The sequence below is a fragment of the Cebidichthys violaceus genome, unplaced genomic scaffold (genome assembly GCF_023349555.1).
Source record: "Cebidichthys violaceus isolate CVI_PGR_0920_01 unplaced genomic scaffold, fCebVio1.0.p SCAF_9, whole genome shotgun sequence".
Taxonomy (NCBI): domain Eukaryota; kingdom Metazoa; phylum Chordata; class Actinopteri; order Perciformes; family Stichaeidae; genus Cebidichthys; species Cebidichthys violaceus.
Genome location: NW_027176975.1, coordinates 1013788 through 1037507, shown reverse-complemented (window position 1 = coordinate 1037507; position 23720 = coordinate 1013788). Strand labels below are relative to the sequence as shown.

Sequence of the window (23720 nt, the reverse complement as noted above, 5' to 3'; positions counted from 1 at the left end):
TGCCTCGCTCAGGGGCCATCCATCCCATAATAACACTTTGAACACATTGCATTTTCACAAGCACGTCTGAGCATATCTTCATGTGAACATGAAGACGTGAAAGAAGGCTCTCTCTATAACCAGTGTTTGTCTGTCACCACGGCGGAGCCTTCATATCTACGTATCAATGGAGATGTGAAGGGCTCATTGTAAGAGAAGGAAAACACTCATACAATAATAACTCAGTGATAGTACACTCATGAAAACATAGTTATCAATGTTGTATCTCATTTCTACTCATATATCCCACATGATGCGACACACATTGTACCTTTAAGCAGTAATACACAAAAGTGATGAATTGCTGTTTGATCAGGACTGTGATGCAGCAGCATGACACAGCTGGATCACACTTTGACCACACCCTCTTCTGTATGCTTGCTTTGGTCAAATAGAGACTTCATTTAGATCTTCATTTCATTTGTCATGTTATGAAAACAGATTACAGCCGGAATGCAAAACTGACTAATGGAAGCAATGCAGAAAACCTGCTGTGCATAAAGTACGAGTGTATGAAGCATGCTCACAGTGTAACCATTGTGTGAGCAATCAGCTGATCAAGGTCCTTTCATCTTTAACAATCTATCTATAACGCAATATGTTTTATACACGGAGCTTTGTTTGTAGAACCTCGATCTTCAAAGTCACTGAAGTTATCAATTACATGTAGTGGAGTAAAAAGCACAATATTTCCCTCTGAATTGTAATCGAGTAGAAGTATGAAGTAGAATAAAACAGAAATACTCAAGTAAAACACAAGTAGCTCAAAATGATACTTCAGTACAGTAACGTTCTTGAGTAAATGCAATTTCCCTCGTTACTTTCCATCACTGCCTCCTGTAAGTAACGTTGAGTAATGAAATGAACGGTACGTTACAAACAGGTGTCCGGTAACGTTGTTACGTTGTTACGTCATTGTAAAGGTTCCGACTCACAGACGAGAGTGCTGTTTCATGTTAGTGTAAGTCTTGTCACGCTGTATGTAACTTGACTTTATTGTAAATGAATGAATCCATAAAGAGAACAGTCCAATAACGGCGGAATGGCGGACAGTCCCACTTAACGGGAGTTCGCTCCGGTCGTCAACAAGCGGGTCGGTTTGTTAACTTTGTCGGTGAACGTTAAAGTGACTGAACGTAACATCAGTAACGGTAGAGCTAACGTTAGCTAAGTATCGCTCTCTGTAACATAATGTAATACAGTGATGGACAGCTGCCGTTTACGTTAGGACGCGTTTCCTCGTTAGTAACGAGTTACCGAGCGGCTCATTCATTCAAACATCAATATATCTCAATTCATTTCTATTGACAACAGCTATAAAGGATTGACTTACTTTCGAAATGTTGATAAAACGAACAGAATCCGACGTCCGTTCTCTTCATCCACCGCAAACACCGGAAACAACTTTTCACATGTGGGAGGGATTTGGTCTTCGGCCGCTCTCGTCCGTCATTGGTCAATTCTTGGTCGATTCTTGGTTGCAGACTGAACGGCGATTGGCTTTCGCGACCAAGAATTAGCTCGACTCACGCGCTACCTGGAGGCCTGTTTTGAGAGCCAGCAGGGAGCAGAAATCCTGTTTCAAATCCATTTCACGTGCTTCAGCGCTCAGCGCGACACAAAGATGTTGCCTCTAATACAGCATTAAAGTACAACGATTGCAACAAAGTACAAAGATTAGACAGACGCACGGCTCAAATAACTTGCATCATGTATGAAGCTTGTGGCTCACGTGTGTCATACAATATGAAGCGAAAGGCACAACTGAAACCAATAACAGCAACAAAACATGCATGTCCAAAGTGAGTCTGCATTAGTAGCGTTTCCACAAAGAAGGCGTGGGAAACAGAACAGTGCTGCTGTTGATGTGCTAGCAGTTAGCCATGTCTTTCTCTCAAACCATTCCGTCTGGAAAGTTCCAGTCGCTTTCTCACCAGGCTGCAGCAGGATCAAGTCGTCTGGTCTGTGTGGCCCCAAACGTTTCATTTCTAATTTCTCTTCCAACGACAATGTAGTAAATTCACCCTCAACAAATCGTCTACATTATTCATTGTAGGCTGAATTAAAACACTTCCAAAATACTCCAAATCTAGCGATATCTAACTAGCAGTAACGTTACCGCCATTGATCTGTCTGATGACGATCTGACTCTATGTTGTTGTTTTCTTGGTCACGAGATACTTTTTTCGCGGTTTACGCAATATTCGAGTCGAGTCGCTAGGCAGATTTCACGGGGCGCATCTGAAAGTGCCCCATCTCCCAATGTAAACTTTGGCCTGAGTGGTTCACGCTCATTGGTGTTTCCATGGTAACACTCTTAAACCCACAGAGCAGAGAGGGACAGAGAGAGCAGCGTTTCACAGAGCAAGCATACAGACAGAAACACACACCAATCAAATTACTCCACAACAGGACTGTAATGCTTGTGATCAAGTTCATTCACACACACATTCACGCTACTTTGCATATTAAATAAAATAAAATATATTTTGACACAAAGTATTGAGCTTTCTGCACAACAGCGCCATCTGGATCTGGTGGGGCAGTGCCCCACGTGCCCCTAATGTAGAAACGCCACTGTGTGACTGGACTAAGGAAGGAGGAATGGTGATGAGAGGGAGGGAGTGAGGATGTGAAGAAGTGGACTGAAGTACGGAGGAAGAAAGGAGTCAGGAGACACAGTCGTGTCTCTGCTCGTAGTTTTAAAGGGAGAGAGGAAGGCAGGGTGATGAGGAGGAGGAGGATTGTTGAGGATCAGGGCTTCAAGGAAGGAAAGGATTTGAGGAAAGTTAGTCCGGTGGTGCCGACTCACGGGCTGAAGGAGAAAGGTGGAGACATGTTGATGGTGGTGGTGCTGAGTGACGGAGGCCTGTTGATCAAGTGTGAGAACGAGGAGCAGAGAGAGGAAGCAAGGAAGCTGGAGAAAGTGTGCAACATGAAGGTTGGAGGGAGACAGCCAGGAGGCTCCCTGGAGAGGGACAACGAGCTAAACTGTTTCTTCATCAGGTTTAGTTCACAGCCCTCATCTGTCTCCTCCACACACCTCACCTCACAAACACCTCTGCTGCCTCCCCCCCTCCCCCCTCTGTCCCCCTGGTGAGCTGCATGGACACAGAGCCCTCAACATGAAAGGGCTCTTTCACCACCGACACCATGACCACCCTTCCCCCCCCCTCTCTGTGACGACAGGCAAGGCTGCAGGACCTGATGGCATCAGCCCCAGGGTCCTGAAGACCTGCTCCATCCGGCTGTCTGATGTCCTGCAACACCTCTTCAACCTGAGCCTGAAGCAGGAGGAGGTCCCGGTGCTGTGGAAGACATCGTGCCTGGTTCCTGTACCAAAGAAGAAGACAACACCTGGCCTCAACGACTACCGACCGGTTGCCCTCATATCACATGTGATGAAGGTGCTGGAGAGGCTGGTCTTGGCCCACCTCCGACCACAGGTGAGATCCTCACTGGACCCTGTGCAATTTGCATACCAGCCTCATGTGGAAGTGGACGACGCCATCATCTACCTGCTGCAACGAGCTCAGTCGCACCTGGATGGAACCGGTGGCTCTGTGAGAATCACTTTCTTTGATTTCTCCAGTGCATTCAACACCATCCAACCACTGCTGCTGAGTGAGAAGCTGGGGAGGTGGGGGTTAACAAGTCCACCGTCTCCTGGATCACTGACTACCTCACAGGCAGACCACAGTTTGTCCCACTGGGCCGTGTGCTGTCTGACACGGTGGTCAGTGGTACTGGAGCTCCACAGGGAACTGTTCTGTCTCCCTTCCTGTTCACCTTGTACACCACTGACTTCCAGTACAACTCTGGGTCATGCCATCTGCAGAAGTTCTCTGATGACTCTGCAGTGGTCGGGTGTATGAGGGACGGACGGGAGGAGGAGTACAGGGCAATGGTGGAGGACTTTGTGGAGTGGACCGGTAGAAATCACCTGCTTCTGAACGTGGCCAAGACCAGAGAGATGGTGGTCGACTTCAGGAGGAAGACGACGGCTCCACGGCCGCTGAGAGTTCTGGGAGAGGACGTGGACATGGTGGAGGACAAGTACCTGGGTGTCTCCATCGACAACAGACTGAACCGGAAGACCAACATCAACGCTGTGTACTGTGGTGGAAATTAAAGTATTTCCTTGTGAGAGATCTAAAAAGTATCTCAAGCTTTCTGTCTTTTAAGGATTTATTACAGGATAAGATATAGAACAATTATAAAAGAATAGTGAACAGATTAATTAACAGATTAATTAACAGATTAATTAACATATTAATAAACAGATTAATTAAACAGAGTCATAGATTACGATACAGCTGTGTAGCAGAGAGCGTTCCTTCACCCATGGCAGAACAAAGGAAGACTCTGCCTTCTCTCTAAGAAGGCCCTTCTTAAATGTCTGAGCGGAGTATCACCCTCCTCAGCAGAAACTACTATCAATCAAAGTCCAGCTGTCCAGCTCCATGCGGCCGAGGGATGTTTACATAAATCAGGTGACCATCTGTTCTCTATAAGGCTCTATCACATGGAAGTTGCCCCCCTTTGTTCCCATGAGCCTGTTTATCCAAAGGCCAAAGTTCAAACTAGATAGAAAACACATGATCAACGAATCTAAGTAAGAAATAATCATTAGAAGTCGCATGAAACCAATTTTCCCCCGACATCCTTCTCTTTTTGTCATTTTTGACAATCAAAACATCGAACAAACAATTGGTAATACACAAATTCTTAGAGCATACATCAGTATCAAGGCTATCATCACTTTTCTGTTGAAGGCTCAGCACTGCTGTATCAGACTGCATTGAGAAGAGGTGTGTCCATCAGATCAGGCCTCGGGGTGCAGGTCTGTTGCAAGACTTCGACACAATCATGAGGTTCTCCATCATCTGCGGTCGGAAGAAGCGTAGCTGGGTTAAGGACACTGCAGCGTTTCACAGTAATGTTAGGCAAATCTAACAATGTTGTATGATATCTGAGCCATCTCTGAGCAGAGAGGTGAGAAGTCTTCTGAACATGCAAGATGTGGGAAACAGCATACGGGACCATAAGTGTGACATCAGAGTAGCCCACTATGTCACATGCTGCTAATATGGCTTTCTCAGCTGCTGCCACCGCTCGCAAGCAGAGAGGAAGGCCTGAGGCAACAGGGTCAAGTTTTGAGGAGAAGTAGGCAACGGGCCTAAGTTTCCCTCCATGAGGTTGACACAAAACTGAAGTCATGTAAAGTCCTTTAGGTCTATGAACTGAGCGTATGGCAAGTCGGGTCTCGGCAGGCCCGAGGTCGGGGCCTGCAATAAGGAAGTCTTCAAGTCATCGAATGCCCTGTTGGCTTCTGTAGTCCGAGTCAAGTTATCACGCGCACTAAGGTTTCTACCATGGACCATGGACCATGAGAGGGGTGCCTCTCTCTCTTTTCCACTGTTATCTGTGACTACAAGTCTGTGTGTTGAGTGGGTTCCTCAACGAGCTCTCTTGTTCTCTGTACATTTACTGTGCTGGTCAATGCAGTGAGAAATACATTACCACTAGCGCTATACTCAATTTTAGGATCCTCCGCACCCGCTCTTAAATCTGATAGGCCGAGACACCGTTGCAACCATGGACCAAGATCCTCCCACTTCCAGTGTGATGGTTTAGCCAATGAAATGTGTGGGGTGGACCCCAGGAACACCTTTTCCTGTGTGGGAGAGAGAGAGACAGACACCGCAGCAGCCCCCTCTGACCAGAACACATGCTTCAAACATCATCTCTCTGATTCCCCTTGTGGATCATACCATACTTTCTCATACTTTCTGTCTGGCCCTACGCTTACATGAGATGCACAATGTAATGATTGTTCCTGCATGTAATCTTCTGCTGCAGTACTGTGTGTGTGTGTGTGTGTGTGTGTGTGTGTGTGTGTGTGTGTGTGTGTGTGTGTGTGTGTGTGTGTGTGTGTGTGCAAACGTGACAAGATCATGAGTGATCGTAGTTTCATGGTCTAACATTAGTTTCCACTCGTATACATACATGGTCAAATGTAGGATGGGTGTGTGTGCAGTTGCGTTGACTCTTGTCTGTATATGAGTGGATGTAGATATTTGCTTTTCTGCAAAGAGGTGGTCTGTCTCCGGGGTCCTCCTCTCCCCCCTCCTTCTTTCAATCCGATGTGTGGAAAGGTTGTCTCATTCCTTTCTCCGGACATTCTGCTCGCCAGTGTCCTCGCCTTCCACAGTTGTGACACACATTTGGATCGTACCCTCTGTGAATCCGTCCTGCTCTCTGTCTTTTGTTCATCTTTACTGTGAAACTCATCTTCGGCGTGTTCAGCATGCTGGAGTATGTCTGCCAGTGTACACCTTTTCCAGGTTCCACAGGATCTTTTCACCATCTGTGCAAGTTCTGGTCTCATTCTGCTTATGAAATGTTCTTTCAGATGGACTTCGTACGGCTGTAGGGGCTGTGTGCCCATTAGGTTGGGTCGGGTGAGGCCACTGTGAGTGTCAAAGGCTGTAGTCAGGCGTGCCAGAAATGAACTGCATGTCTCTTGTGGCTCTTGTCTCATAGAGGTGATAGAGGACAGGTTTAGTCTCAAAGGAAAGTGCTCTTTTACTGTTGTAATGAGAGCATTCACGGCATTTCTAAAGTCCACATTACCAGCGTCCTCATAGTCTGGTATACTCAGGCGGTAAGCCATTGTTACAGGGGTAAACACACTTTGAACCTTGTGATGGTCATTTGTCAGAAATGTACTCATCAGACGTCGCAGCTCGGACATGGAGGGACGATATTCTTGGACAAATTGTCTGATATCGGTCTCCCATTTGGCAAGATTGTCTTTAGGATTGCAGACGTGGCTCATTGCTTTGGCCACATCCGCATCTGACCAGGGTCTGAAAACCAGCATCGGGCCTTGTGCCCCTGCCACTTCCAACATTGGCATGTAACCCTCAGGATCAAAGGAAGCCTCCCTCTGGTCTCGGATCCTGGCCCCCCTTCGTAGAGCCTCTAGGCGGGTCGTATGAGGCGAGAAGGTCGTCCTGCTGGTGTCAGTGGTTGAATCTGGCTGCCTTCTCTCTGGAACGTTGTCTGGCGAAGGAGGGTGTGTGTGAACTTGACTTGGCTGAGGAGAGTGCTGGACATTGTAGGCTGGAGGGGGGATGGGAGGGGAGGAGTCCAGATCCAGATCCAGCGATTTCCTCAGCATTTCAGAAAGACAAGGATAAACAACAGGTTTTGGTTGACAAATATTTTCCCCCTTTGTCGTCTTTTCTGGCTTTTGTGAATTAAATGCTTTCAGTCTCTGCTTCTCTCTCCTCTCTGACTCACATTTCCACATTTTAAATGCCCCCCAGTCTGCCTTCACTATCACATTCTATTTGTTCTTCCTTTCGGACAGGGCTGCATGCTGAGATGCACATCTCTTCTCCATCTCCCTCAGTTGCTCCTTCAACTGTTTTAATTGATTCTCACTCAAACTTCCATTTGAAGGAAACCCCAAATCAACCCATTTTTGCATTTGATTTAAACTGCCAGGATCACGTTCTGACATAAATTTACACAAGGGTGGCAGGATATTAGTATCATGGCTTGCATCATTCTCCCCTTTACTCTGACCGCTGCCCATTCTCTCGTCTATTCCGTCTTATTCTGGAGTGTGCGTCAGTGAATTTTCAGGATTCACCAGATGCGTGCAACCTCGTAAACAAACAACACATGAATAAACTAATGGCACGTCAGTGACCGTTGCCGGTTCTCTAGTTATCTGTCTACTGCACTAAACTGGAGGTGCAGGAGGACGAGTACCTGAGTGTCTCCATCGACAGCAGACTGAACCGGAAGACCAACATCAACGCCGTGTACAAGAAGGGGACGAGTCGACTCTTTTTCTTGAGGAAACTTGGATCCTTCAACGTGTGCAGCAAGATGTTGGAGATGTTCTACCAGTCTGTTGAGGTCAGTGCACCGTACTTCTCCGTAGTCTGCTGGGGGAGCAGCACTGGAGCCGGAGACACCAACAGACTCAACAAACTGGTCAAGAAGGCCGGCTCCATCATCGGCTGTAAACCGGACGGTCTGGAACAGGTGGTGGAGAGGAGGACACTGAAGAAACTATCATCCATATTGGATAACCTGGACCAACCCTCTGCACCACCTACTGCAGGGACAGAGGAGCACTTTCTCCAACAGACTGATCCAGCTCCTCTGTCACAAGGACAGGTACAGGAGAACATTCCTACCCTCTGCTATCAGACTCTATAATAAATCACCTCTGGCCAAATCATTCACTGCTGGTTAAATCTTTGCACTACTGTTTATTTAGTTGATTTAATATTATTCTGTTATTCTATTCATTGTGGATATAGTGTGCATTCTTTATCTAATATCTTTACTCTGTTATTATAATTGTAGATATTGTGTATTGACATGTGCATTTTTGATATTATATTAAGATTTGTACCCTGTTATTTTGACTGTAACCTAGTGCTGCTTGCAAAAGTGACTATCTATCTCTCTATATGTTGAATATGCAGCAACAGTGTTGCAGCGTCACCATCAAAAGTGAAAAAGGGAAACAAAATGATGCTGTTAGACTCTGAAGACTTGATGAAATATGTGAACCTGTTTGTTCTCATGTGTATTTGTGAGATGATCAAAGACGTGGAGGCTTCTGTGGACGGAGCAGAGGATGAAGAGAGAGAGGAGGAGAGGCAGGAGGAGTCAACAGGAGGAGTGAAGTCTGTGGCAGGAAAAAAGGAGCAGAGGAGTGGGACATCGGAGGAGGAGGACGTCTGGACAACACATTCATCAGACAGATCAGGTCATGTAAAAGCACACACACACACACACACACACACACACACACACACACACACACACTGATACACAGACACAGACTAAAGGTGAACAATGAAGATAGAAATATTAGAATTAGATCAAATAAGAATTGTGTTTGATGCAGGAAGAAAAAACATGTGTGATGTGATGATAGAAGGGTGTGAAGTGGTATTTTTGTGTGATTCTGGAGCAAATCTGTTATCTCAACCTCAGAAGACAAAAAACGAATGAAACGATCATAAGATCAAAAACAGGCCGACAGACAAAACAGAAAATTGTGCGATCGAGGAAAAACCGTCCAGTTAACCTGTTAGAAAGAGAACGAAAGTGGTTTGAATAAACGATTGACTGTTGTGTGCAAGAGGTTCTAACTCACCAAATGATTACTACAGTCTTGATCCGACTCCAACAAGTACACAGGAGTTAAAGAAGAAGCTGATGAAACAGCTCCTCACACTGTACAAGAACAATACATTGAAGACATGCATTGTGCCATGTCCTACAGACACTCCAGGGCCAGATAAGAACATGCAGAGACATTCTTTAACAGAACAGCGGCTAGGAGAAGATGAACAGGAGTGGTGTGATCACTGCAGCAGAAGACAGGAAACTCTCCATGACTGAGAGACATTTAGCTGATGCATTTTTATCAATACTAGTGAGAAGAAAACAAATGGTCAATTCAAAGGGGAAAAGTACACTTATAATAGAAGAGTATTGTGAAAGTCCTACCATCTTTGATCTACTGATGGCAGCTAACAGAGCTCGATTCAAGCCACCTGAAGGGAAGTCAAATCTTACTTTATGTTGAAGACATTTTGATTTGTTCTAAGACACAACAACAATGCAAAGAGGACACTCTTGTGTTGCTAAAGTTCCTCTGTGAAGAAGGTCATAAAGTAATCAAAAACAAACTCCAGCTCTGGAAGGAAGAAGTCAAATATTTGGGTTATGATTTCTCTAAGAACGGCCGATCACTAGATGACAAAAGAAAAGAAGTCATTCTCAAAGCACCTTCTGACCAATGATGTCATTCTAAGGAATGACTGATTCCTGTAAAAGTTGGGTTCCTAATTACGCTGAATTAACTGAACCTTCATCAACAGTGATTGATGATGAACCTATGGCAGCACATGACACATTGTGCTGGACACCTGAAGCAGATGAAGCTTTCATGTATTTAAAAAGATGAAGAACAAGTTCATCAGTGCTGGGTTTGACAAACTATGACAAATCTTTCACACAGACGATGGACTGAGGAGGTTTGAATTGCATCTGTTTTAACACGAGAGCATGGGGGGGGGGGGGGCAGAGACCCATTGCTTTCTACTCCTCACAGTTAGACTGGGTCTCCAGAGCAATGCCTGTCTGTCTGATAGCAGCCTCGATGGCTGTGCAAACATCTGCACCAATAGTTTTGTTTAGACCTTCAACACTAAAAGTACCACATGCAGTTGCAGTTCTACTTCTGCAAAACAACATAACTTACATGTCACCTGCAAGACACCTTTCATGTACGACTGTGTTGCTGAAACTGAGAGTCGTGTTTCATTGATTTAACAGAGTCTCCATTTGAAAGAGCAGATGTGACTGTGTTTGTTGATGTTCATGTCAAAGAATTTGGACGGTACAAAGGGAACAGGATGTGCAGTAGTGACAAATAATAGTGTTCAAATCTGAACCTCTACCATCACATTCTACAGCACAAGCTGCTGAACTAACAACAGAAGCACGGACACTAGGTCGAGGTCGAGGTCGAGGTCAAGGTCGTCACCATCTAGACAGAGAGTCACTATGCGTACTCGTGCGTCCATGTGTGAAATCAAATACAATAGAGAGATGGTGACATCAACTCACCTGATGACCGACTTTCTTTTGAAGTACAACATTTAGATCAAGAGATCTTAAAGACACGCAAACAGATGCTCCACAGCAATGGGTTCTGGGAATGACCTGAGGGCAAACTAGTGTTACCTAAGAGCTGATATAGATATGCGGAGGGATGGTATCTATGATAAGCAGGGTGGTTACAGCGTATGACTCTACAAACTACTAACAACATTGTTCTTGTCTAGCATGTACTGTATGTGTGAAACATCATCCTCAGGGGCAGCAAAGAGCAGCTAGAGGTGAACTACCAGAACCACAATATCCATTTCAACACATTTACATGGATTTCATTGAACTAAACCAGAGTGAAGGGAAGAAATATAGTTTGACAAGAATTGACCAATATTCTAAATGGATGGAGGTATTTCTAACCAAAACACCAGATGCTATTACAGGAGCAACAACTTTGACCACGTTTTGGAATACCAGAAGTTAAATATTGTGAAAATGGTTCACATTTTGTAAACAAGGTGATAAAACATTTGGCTGATGTATTTGGAATAAACATGAAATTAATAATCTTATCCCCCACAGTCAGCAGGGTTGATTGAAAGAACAAATGGTACAATTAAATCAGAATATGTGAAAAATGTTAAAAAGAAGAGAAACTATGTTTTGTCTCAGGAGGACTCATAAAGAGTATATTATATATAAAGTGTATATATATATATATATATATATATATATATATATATATATATGTATATATATATATATGTATATATATATATGTATATATATATATATAGAGTGATAAAAAATGTAGTTGTGCTCGTACATTTCTGCTGTGATTTAGTTTTATGTGCCTTACTCACTAACAAAACTATCGGTCCAAATGGAGCAATGATGGTCCATAGACCCCGGACTGATAGAGACATGACCGACGCCCTGGCACATCTGCCGGACCCCCAAGTATCAGGCACAAAGTTTGGTGATGAACTTGTGGTATTCTGCCGTGAGTTTAGCCCCACTGAAGGAGAACTCAGACGCCTCCTGGTGAAGAAACTTGGCCCAGCTAACTATGCCAAGGTTGGAGCAGCCTGTCAAGGAAATGCCAGACAGAAACGAACCAACTGGGATCACGCCGACGACGCTGCATATAGAGACGTGATTACCGCACCGGTTGCAGCTCTGACACTTGCTTTCCCGCCGAAAATCAACATGTCAAAAATAACATCACGCAAGCAAAAGACTGGTGAAATTGTGGCAGACTACTACGCCAGACTCCATGTTGTCTTCAACGAGCACAGCGGCCTTCAGGAGCCTGCAAACGGAGGAGATGCAGCAGGCAACTGGGAGCGTCACCTCAAACAATGCTTCCTGGATGGACTGTTGCCACCCATCTCTGCAGCAGTGAAAGTGAGTTGTGTTGGTTCTGAAGAAGCCCGCCTCACTGAACTAATCAGACATGCTAATCATGCAGAAAAACAAGCAGTTGCTGACAAACAGAAGAAAACTGAGGCAAAAGAAAAACAGATGCACATGGCTCAACTGACTACGGTCCAGGCTGTTCAGAGCATGACCATGGGCCCACCACAGCAACAACAGAACCAAGGGGGTCCGGACTTCAACAGACGTGGCAGAGGACGAGGCAGAAGACAAAGACGAAGAGGTCGTGGTTTTCCAATTGCTGGAGAGAGACGAGTGTTACATGTGCCTTCAAAAGGGACATCGGGCAGCTGACTGTAACGGCCGTCACCAGGGGGCTGCAGGGACTGAACCGAGAGAAGGGGGGCTGCGGGGACTGAACCGAGAGAAGGGGGGCTGCGGGGACTGAACCGAGAGAAGGGGGGCTGCGGGGACTGAACCGAGAGAAGGGGGGCTGCGGGGACTGAACCGAGAGAAGGGGGGCTGCGGGGACTGAACCGAGAGAAGGGGGTGAGAGAGACACACACACACACAGAGAATTCTAAGATTTGGTGTAATGAAAATGAAGGTTTTAGAAAGTTACCACAAGTCGTGTTGTCATGGTAATCTGTACAGTAATAAGGATGGAGAGCTGCATAACTGTGTTGTTTTCTCTTGAACAGGAAACGCTGCAACGGCTGTAGCTCACAAGCTAATGTATGGATGAACCCAGACAATTGCCACGTGATCTCTTCCATTGTTACGCTACATTAGCTCAATGCAGAGACAACGTGGCAAAAGGGGGAATATGTAATGTCATTTTTAATTTGATTAAAATGACCCACACAACTGTAACGGTGGCAGAACGAGCGACCTGAAAACAGTCACTGTGAGAAGGTTCCTGCACCTACAGACTCACCTTAACCTGTTGACAGTGAAACACACCTTCAAGAGTGAAACGCAAATTCACCACCGTCGGACGACGACGGAACACCCAGACCTGCGGCCTCAGAGGCACAATGTGTCGTCTACTGTTTGTAACATGTCGATTGTAACACCTGTTCTGCTTACACATCATGAAGACGCCCATGTGTGAGGAATGATCCGTCTCCATCCACAGCTTTGTACTCATCTCAGTAATGCTACACAAGAACAGTCACAAAGGCTCTTCAAATGTACTCGCCTCATACATTGTTAATGCAGATGTTCCAAGTGGACACTAGTGTATTTGATAGACTTATAGTGATCTATTTGATAGTGATCAAAACGGGGGATTGTGATAGAGAATGTAGTTGTGCTAGTACATTTCTACTGTGATGTACTTTATGTGCCTTGCTCACTAACAGAACGATACATGTGACATATGATGGTGTAAGGAGAGTGGTAACAGGACCATGTGGGGTATCTCTGCCTTCTGCTGTGATAACAGGAAGTAACCAAATGGGGGGGTTGCAGTTTAACCAGAGAATGTTGAGGTGTGAAGATTCTCAGAGACAGACAAGAGTAATAAAGACACGTGTCTTTGTGTGACGAGGCTCAGAAGATGAAGGGGATGACTGGAGGGTCAATGGGGAGCTTGGAACTGTTGATCAGTTGTATCTAATGTAAATACCTGAGGCCCCCCCCCCCCCCGCCCTACTGAGTGCTGAGATGCTTCAGAGCAGGAGACAAACTGAACTCTTGGCTCATCCTCTGCAGACTGTATGACGGTGAAGCCTTCTCTGGCCAGAGGATGAATACTTTAAAGACAAACTTCTTTCCTCAATGTTTCTTGTTTCAGTATTCAGTGTTTATTGGACTCACTCGGTACTAGTGAATAGTTTTTCTTCCACCACAATATATATATATAAATATATATACTATAGTAACAGTATATATATATATATATATATATATATATATATATATATACACATATATATATATATATATCTATACTATAGTAACAGTATATATATACACATATACATATATATATATATTATAGCATCAGACTCATGTACAGTGTTAATGAGTTCACAAGGACATGAGGACACAAGGACATGAGGACACATAATTATTAACTAATAAAGACACAGTAATCATCACTGTAGAGGAGTTTTCTCTCTGTAGCCTGTTGTATTTATTTACAGTCTGTGGTATTTATACTGTGTTCTGTAGTATTTATACACAGTCTGTGGTATTTATACTGTGTTCTGTGGTATTTATACTGTGTTCTGTTGTGTTTATATATTTATTATTATTTGCGTCTGTATTTGTATAACTTGTGACGTGATTATTAAATAACCAGAACATGATTCTGTTTCTCTTCATCAAACACCGTGGACAGACCCAGATCCTCCAGCAGAGACCTGGTCCACCGTGGACAGACCCGGATCCTCCAGCAGAGACCTGGTCCACCGTGGACAGACCCGGATCCTCCAGCAGAGACCTGGTCCACGGTGGACAGACCCAGATCCTCCAGCAGAGACCTGGTCCACCGTGGACAGACCCAGATCCTCCAGCAGAGACCTGGTCCACCGTGGACAGACCCAGATCCTCCAGCAGAGACCTGGTCCACCGTGGACAGACCCAGATCCTCCAGCAGGATGTTTAGTCCCTACAAGGAACTAAACAGCCGCCAGAACCGCCCGGTCCTCGTCGGTCTGAGAGGACAACCAGCGCAGCAGCGCCACCTGCAGGAGGGAGGAGACGTTAAAGAGGATCATTGTGACGCTGCTGCGGGTTTAAACCAGGAGAGCCAGAGCTTCACGTGTTAAAGCTGCATTCTCTCTAGTGACCACCAGGGGGCGACTCCTCTGGTCGTATAGAAGTCTATGAGGCTATGAGGGACGCTCATCCACCATTATTGAGACACATTTATTTCAGTCATATTCACACAGTAATCACACTTATAATCACATCAAAAGTAAAGTTGAATGTATTTTGAATAATCTACATTCATCTAAATGTCTGATACTCACTACTGTCATGTAATGTCTGGAGACAATTAAATAGAGTAAAACACAGATTATTGGACAAAGAAAAGTACCAGAATACTCATTTTATACATGTTCTGCAAAGGTTTTCTAAAATATTCTTATTGTCAGTTGAGTAATATCACTAAGTACTTCTATTTATGTGAAATACTTCAATTTTTCACTTCATCTCAGAGGTAATACTGCATTTTTTACTGCTCTGATAACTTTAGTCGGAAGTTACAGATTCAGATTAATAGAAAACACAACAAACTAATACATTATTATAGATTACACAGCATATGAAGTCATTAAAGTGATGAATTAACGCATTCATAATAATGTCTTCTTTCTCACCTGCTGAAATAACTGAGCGTTCGTCATTTCTCCTCCTGAGTTCATGACGGAAAAAATGAAGAATTATCGACAAAAACACAAAAGTTATGAGAACTAAAAGCTTCAGAAGCTCCTCTGTGACGGGAGACAGAAGCTCAACTCGTGACTTTCACTGAAACAGAACAAAACAAAGTGATTCTGTCGACCGGAGGACAAACCTCTCACTTCCTGTTTACATCACTTCTTCTTCGTTGGTGTCACTTTGTGATTCTGACTCGCTGCTGCTGCTGCCGCTCAGCGGTCACAGCATGAATTACAGTTACTTCAGTAGAAGCAGTGAAAGTACTCCATTTAATAGTCACAGTAATAGTATTTGATGTATATAAAGTATACTATAATGTCTATAATATATATATTATTACTATAGTATATACTATATAACATATATATTAAATATATATATATATATATATATATATATAAATATATATATATGTAAATATATATATATTTATATATATATATATATTTATATATATATATATAAATATATATATATGTAAATATATATATACATAATTATTAACTAATAAAGACACAGTAATCATCACTGTAGAGGTGTTTTCTCTCTGTAGCCTGTTGTATTTATTTACAGTCTGTGGTATTTATACTGTGTTCTGTAGTATTTATACACAGTCTGTGGTATTTATACTGTGCTCTGTGGTATTTATACAGAGGAGAGAGGAAGGAGGAGACAGGAGAGAGGAGGGATCTCTGAGGAGACATGAGAGAGGACGCACGAGAACAGACTTCCAGAAAGTGTTTTAACAGAAGACACGCCCCCTCTTTGTTCATCAGTTCTGTGATATTCATATTGGAGACTTCAGAGACCCTCAGAGACCCTCAGAGACCCTCAGAGACCCACAGAGACCAGCAACACTGGACTTTGGTTGGAATGTACAAAATACAAACCAGTTTTATTTGTTTCTACAATAAAAAGATTAAAGGTTACAGAAACAGAGGATGTAGAAAGTAAAGAAAAGAAAAGATAAAATGTCAAAAACCTCAAAAGTTCAGATGACCAATAAGCCTCGTCAACAATCACAAGTTAACACATGAATGAAGATCACTGAAACATGATCATCATTAAATGAACACATGATGAGTAAGAAGACAAACCAAAGAGTGAAAAGTGAAATCATGACACGTTGTGAGTGATCATATGTCTTCATTGAATGAACAGCTGATTGGTTCTTGATCAGTAGTTTGGTTCAAACTTCTTTTGTCTCTTTTCTTTTCTTTCTATGAGTTTGATCAAAGGAGCTCACAGTCAGTGATGAATGAAGGAACAGTGAACAATACGACGTGAAGAATGAAGCTGCTTTAACTAATCCTTCATTCTACACACGGTTCTGATGGATCTGGACATTTCTGCTTTGACGTGATGTTGATGTGCTTTATTATCTAGAATCAATCAAATCTTTGACTTCTTCTCATTTCAGCGTCTCTTCTCAAAGTGTGTTCATTTGTTCCACGATGATCAAAGAGGATGAATTTAGTTTGTTCAGATCAAAACAACTCTTTAAACTTGAGACTCTTTTTCCACAGATGCTGAGTTTGATCCACAAAGACTCTTGTTTGACCTTCAGAGGTTTTCCACTGAGAGATCAGGTTGGTCCTAACTAACATCAGCTGTGTGTGATCCTGAACACACTGAACTATGTGGTCAGAGAGAAGGTTCCTCTAGAGGAGGAGACTCTGCTCCTCCAGAGAACACAGAGACACTGAGGGACCAAAACCTAACATGGTCATGGCACTTGACCTAAACCCAAACCCAAACCCAAACCCAAACCCAGGATACAGAGGTTCAGTGAATGTGGTGTTGAAGGTGTGGAGGTGGATCAGTGTGTCAGAGGAGACTCTGTAGAAGGACAGAGAGCCAGCAGGACAGTCCACATACACTGCTACTCTACCAGAGGAGGAGGAGGAGGAGGTGGAGGAGGAGGTGATGTGTGTTCTTGTCTTATTATGACGGACATAGTAACCATCATCATAGCACTCCAGACTCCAGGACTGATCATTCTCTCCAAACCTACAGTCTCTACTCTCTCCTTTCCTTCTGATTCCTCTGTAACTCACTGATATATGAACTCTTCCTCTCCACTCGACCTCATAGTAACAGCGACCAGTCAGACCAGTTCTACACAGCAGCTGATGATAGAAGTCAAACCTGTCTGGATGATCAGGATATGACTGATCCTCCTCCTCCTTCACACTTGTCACCTTCCTGTTGTTGTCAGACAGTTTGATTTTTCTGTTCACTGTGTTTGTGTCGAGTGTGAGTTCACAGGAGTCTGATGGAGAGAACAAGACACAATACAGCTGCAGTTATTCATCTGTTTGATGATGACATCAGAGATGTGAATGAGTGATGTCACAGTTTGAAGACGCTTTGTTCTCATGAATCAAATTCAAAGCACACTCACACTTCCTCAGACCCGGTCTGACCCATCGGACTCCAGCAGGCTCCGCCCTGAAAGGAGGAGGGGGGTCAGAGCAGCACGGACACATGGACATTACATCCTGTCATCACAGAGCTTTGTTCTTCATGTTCACATGGAGCCAGCGTCGCAAATTCACGAGGGCAAAGGGCAAAACTGACCCTAAGAAATATCATTTTGCCCCTGATACCACTAGGAGAGGGGCAAAAAATGCCCCCATAATTTCCTCTAATAATAATAATGATCATTTGGTCAAAAACATCGTAGCCTATATGACCCGGTCCAGTTGCCATAGAACGTGTTTGATTTTGGCCTTGACTGATGTTGCGTGTGCGTGAAGAACCGAACGTTGTAAAACAATAAATCAATGGAGCGCTTCGTAATACCAATGCCCCCGACCGTCCCTCTAATCACGGCCCCGGTTCAGAGAGAAAACCCACTAAACAGAACCGGAGTCCTATTCCATTATTCCTAGCTGCGGTATTCAGGCGACCGGGCCCGCTTTGAACACTCTCATTTGTTCAAAGTAAACGCTTCGGACCCCGCGGGACGAGGGGGCGCCGAGAGGCAGGGGCCGGGACAGACGGTAGCTCGCCTCGCGGCGGACCGTCGGCTCGATCCCGAGATCCAACCGGGAGCTTTTGAACCGCAGCAGCTTTAAGATACGCTAGTGGAGCTGGAATTACCGCGGCTGCTGGCACCAGACTTGCCCGGGTCGAAGCGAGCATCGGGGGGGATGATGCTGGTAGGGTTTGAGAAATGCGTTTCCCGGAGAACCCGCCGTTATATGTTGGTGTTCTTTCTTTTGTCTGTCCTATCTGTATTTCCTGTACTAGGTAGGTACAACATGATTAAAGGTACCAAAACAATCTATAGATATCATAAGTTATAATTATAAAAAAGAAAGAAAAGTTACAATTGTTAATAGTTGTTTAACTTTTTTATAATAACAATAAATAACCACAAAGAAATAAGAATACAATTTAATATGATTGTCTGATTTATTGTTTATTGTTATTGTTTGTTTTTTGTTAAAGAAATCTCAGAAAACACGTTCAATCTGTAGACTACTGCCTAATAGTCTTATTATTGCCATTTGATGACAATTGCTCACATACTGTAAGCCTAAATAAGTAGATTTATCATTTTTCACACATTTCAAAAAGTGCCCCCATTTTTTTTAAATGCCCCTGGATTTCAGTCAGTGGGGCAAAACTTGCCCCACTGACTGAAATGTAAATCTGACTCTACATGAGTCAGATTTACAAACACATGAACCCAATAGAGAAGCTTCCATCACCATTCAACTGGCAGCTTGACCATTGACTACTGGTTGTTCTTCATATTTCATATCAGCATTCTTTACACACACATTAAGGTCCATGTTTGATTCCACCGGGAGCGTTTCAGAAGAGGAGCGCTCACGAGTGATAATCTGTGGAACAACCAGGATGTATAAAGAGAAGAACAAACACATTAAAGGTTACTTTACCTGTCCAACGGTCAACTGATGATGATTTACTCACATTTCACTGTTTTTAGAGACTTTTTAAGCTCAGATAAAGAGAAGAAGAGAAGTGTAGAAGAAGAAGAGAAGTGTAGAAGAAGAGAAGTGTAGAAGAAGAAGAGAAGTGTAGAAGAAGAGCAACGACAGAACAGCATGAACCGACCCGTGGACTCTCTCTCGCCCCCTTCAGTGAGTCAGAGGTACTGTTTGCCTCTCTGTGCTTCTTCACTGAGGTTTAATGTCAGATCAGAAACACTAAACATGTTCTACACAGACGTGAAATACATGATTCTATGTAAAGTGTTCAGAGATCATAGGAAGATATGAAAGCATAAAAGTAGAATCACCAAAGATATATTTTGTTCACTTTTTATAACTGTCACAATATATAAACTCTTTTATTTCATATTAGATGTGATTTAACATAAACTCTTTTATTTCATATTAGAAGTGATTTAACATAAACTCTTTTATTTCATATTGGAAGTGATTTAACATAAACTCTTTTATTTCACATTAGATGTGATTTAACATAAACTCTTTTATTTCATGATAGAAGTGATTTAAAATAAACTCTTTTATTTCATATTAGATGTGATTTAACATAAACTCTTTTATTTCATATTAGATGTGATTTAACATAAACTCTTTTATTTCATATTAGATGTGATTTAACATAAACTCTTTTATTTCATGATAGAAGTGATAGAAACATTTAGCCTGCTTAGACTCTTTCATGTAACAAGGTCACTTGAGCCTCGTATAGTTCTGTGGTTCCATCTGGACCAAACCAGTCAGAACCAGTTCCATTCTGTTGCTGACTCTGCTCCAAGATGTCTCCTGTATTTGTGACGCATGTGATTAGAGGAGGTACAGCCTCAGAGGAGCAGAAAAGAGGCAGGAAAACTGAGAGTAAACTCTCTTTTTCACATCTCTAGAGACGGGAAACATTCCTTCACAAGAAGTTAGAGACCCCGGTGTAAAGGGATACAGTTCACATTCATTGTTTAGGACCACAGAGACTGTTTCATTGCATTGAAAGTGTTGATTGTGATTTTTGTGTGAATAGCTTGAATAAAACTACAGCCTTACCATTTGTAAGTAACTGGACCTAAACTAGAGACTGTTTTTAGAACATTTTGACCCTCTTCCCTGTCCCTCATCCGTGTGATACAGAGGTGACCACCGACTCTACCAGAGGAGCTTAAGCTGAGTTCTCTGGGTGAAGACTTGGCAGAATTAGTCATAAATGGTGAGAATGTTCACAACAGGCGATAGTAAAGTACAGACGTTCTACATAACTCTCCATACTGGGTGCTAGGGTTGCATCCTAACGAGAACGCCGAGGGCGTAGCCGGACAAGATTCTCATGAAGACGATTAATCTGAAATCCTAACGATTCAGCTACGGGGTGAGATAGAAGGCCGGAGGTATTGTTCTGACACCTCCAGGAGGAACGTATGTCCTCGCAGGAGGGACAGCCGATGGAGTGACCACCGTGTTAGGTGAGCACGCCTGTCCCGCTGTCCCCGGGGCGGGGTCCGTTCACGCTTCAAAAGAAAGGACGTATAATAAAAGAGTCTACAGATATTACAGTGGAGACAAACAATGAGACAGAAAAAGACACGATCTCAACCCAGTTAGTGAGGATTCACAGTGAGGTGAGGAACAGCTGGTCACTGTCTCACCTCACTGTCTCCTCTGTTTGAACAGGACATGACATCATTCAGAGGTTCTGATTATAACAATGATTGGAATGATTGGAATCATACATAAACTACATTTATAGCACAGATCAGTAGAGAAATATTAATATTTATTTTATTCTATCATTATTTGTGTTTTACTTGTCATGATGACTGCATGTCCCTGGTTTCATCAGGATTATATTGAGCATCATTATGAAGGCAAATCAGTGTCAAAATCCGAGAGCGCAAATGAGATCCACGCGCACAAATCAAACATACGCGGGAGTATTTTACTTAGTCGAGCGCTTTTACATCACTCCACGAGCAAAAGTCCCTCTCGCTCTTTTGCTCGCAGATTTTCTTTTTGACAGTAAGTGGGCGGAGCCAGTCTCTACATCTATTGGTTACAATCCTCGTCTTTGGACAGACCGGATATCACTGTGACACAGACTCAGATTCTCAGAGATTTTCAGATTGCACTAATAATAATAATGCAGTAATAATGTACATCTTACTGCACGGGTACTTTTACTTTCTGCACTTAAAGTACATCTTGCTGATAATAACATACTTGACTAAGGTTTTGAATGCAGGTATTTACTGGTAGTGGATTGTTTCATCAGTATTAGTACGTTTACTGCAGTGAAGGATCTGAATACCTTTTCATCCACTAATTACTTGTCAGTGATTGAAGTTGGGCAAACAGTTCATATAGAAACAGTGGTTCCTAACCCTGGTCCAAATTGTTGCTCATATTATATACAACTACATGATATCTCTTCTGTAAACACACCAGTATGATTAAATATGATCACATCCTGTTTGAATCAATTCAGATCAAAGAGCTTCTTTGAGCTGTTTGACTATCAAACACACATTGTCTGTAATAGAATGATGAGTGAATTTAAATCAATCTGAGCAACTTGACTCCATTTACAAGAGAAACACATTTTTAACTGAACACTTTACAAAACCTGTCAGACAAATGTAGAACATGGTGAGTAGTGGAGTAGTGTTTAGTGGAGGATTGAGAACCACCTCTAACAGACCTAGGGTCTGTGTCACAGTGATATCCGGTCTGTCCGAAGACGAGGACTGTAACCAACAGATGTAGAGATACAACGGAGACTGGCTCCGCCCACTTACTGTCAAAAAGAAAAACTGCGAGCAAGTGAGTGATGTAAAAGCACTCGACAAAGTAAAATACGCGCACATATGTTTGATTTGTGCGCGTGGGTCTCATTTGCGCTCTGGGATTTTGACACTGATTTGCCTTCATACATCATCATCATTTCACACTCAGTCTCCTCCACCAGTCAGTCACTGAATCACATGTTTAAACCTGCATCAGCTGATTTCTTTGTCCACTTGTGGTTCAGTGACAACAAGCTGTAAACACAACATGTGACATCTCATCATCTTAGAAAGGAGGCGTGTCTAACATGATATCAACCAGCTGCTTCCACATCCAGCAGTTACACATCAACATGATGACTCATCAGGAGTCTTTGTGTTTGTGTCACCTGATGAATGAAGTCCACTGTTCTCTCTCTTCTAGCTCTGTTTTTGGTCTCCACCACCTCCTGAGGGAAACATCTGTCTCTTTAGCTGCTGAATGCTCCACTATGTTCACCAGCTAGTCTCTGACTGAGTCGGTCTGCTGTTTGCTGCTGAGCAGGTAGTGAACAGAGGCTTCATCACAGCTTGTTGGATGAAAACAGCTGCTGCTGGAAACACTGAGACTGAACCAAACAGGAAATGTGCTGCAGAACCAAAACTAGGAGCTAAAAGAGGCTCAAAAGCTCTGTAGAGCTGCAGAGATGGAGACGCTTCTCTGTGGGTTCATCAGCACCACACGACTCTTCACCATCACACAGAGTCAGCTGATCCGTTGTCAATATAGAAGTATTGATTGTTGATGTTTTGTTTTTGTCTTGTGTTTGTGTGATAATGACTGTTGTCTCTCAGAAGTAAAGGAGAAAGTATCCTGAAATCACTACAGCACCACAAACCCTCTGATGGAGGAGGTCGGGGGGGATGGTTGGATGTACAAAGCCGTTCACATCCCGTCTCCTAGCAACAGTCAACACTGGTTTCTATTATCTGTAATCCGGGGGTGAAGATATTACAGTTCAAGTCCGTCTGCAGCCACAGAGCACTGCCTGTGTCCCCCTAGAACTTTGGTCCAGTCCTAAATAAACCTCTTTGGGCTCTGACACACCATGTCCACAATCAGCTGTTGGTTCTTCACTGAGCGTCTGTGGCCGACTGTCACCTGTAGTTTCAACAAGTCGACTCTTATCAGACAGGGAACCCTAACCCTAACCCTGCAGAACAAACCAGAATCAGGTGAAGCTGAACTCCTTTGAAACAGAAAAACATTCCTATTGAGATGATTCATCAAGACGCTTAAATAGATTGTTTCTTTGTCTGTTTGTCTTTTCACAATGATGTCTGGACTAAAGAGCAACACACACTGGTGACAGATGATGAGCATCAAAACATCAACTATTGTTTGACATGAGTCCACAAACCTGCAGCGTGACAACGTTGTCTCATGTCAACCCACCATGATGCCGTCAACGTGTCAGGATACACCACTGTCCTATTTTCTAATGTTGAAACAAGACAACGCTCC

At 43.3% G+C, this 23720-nt stretch overlaps 1 protein-coding gene across 3 annotated transcripts in view; it reads right to left on the bottom strand.

The window, feature by feature from the left end:
- The window catches only part of LOC137866820 (NLR family CARD domain-containing protein 3-like), a 65894-nt gene that overhangs the window by 24834 nt on the left and 17340 nt on the right, over positions 1–23720 (bottom strand). Inside the window, exons 9-10 of one of the 3 annotated variants that reach the window (XM_068702975.1) lie at positions 17873–17919; positions 16332–17740 (exon numbers count right to left, since the gene is read on the bottom strand). The exons of the other annotated variants lie outside the window; for them this stretch is intronic. Coding sequence (XP_068559076.1) covers positions 17130–17740; positions 17873–17919 — 658 coding nt within the window. The 3' untranslated portion in view covers positions 16332–17129. Of the gene's footprint in view, positions 1–16331; positions 17741–17872; positions 17920–23720 lie in introns of those variants that run through there. 3 annotated transcript variants of the gene reach the window in all.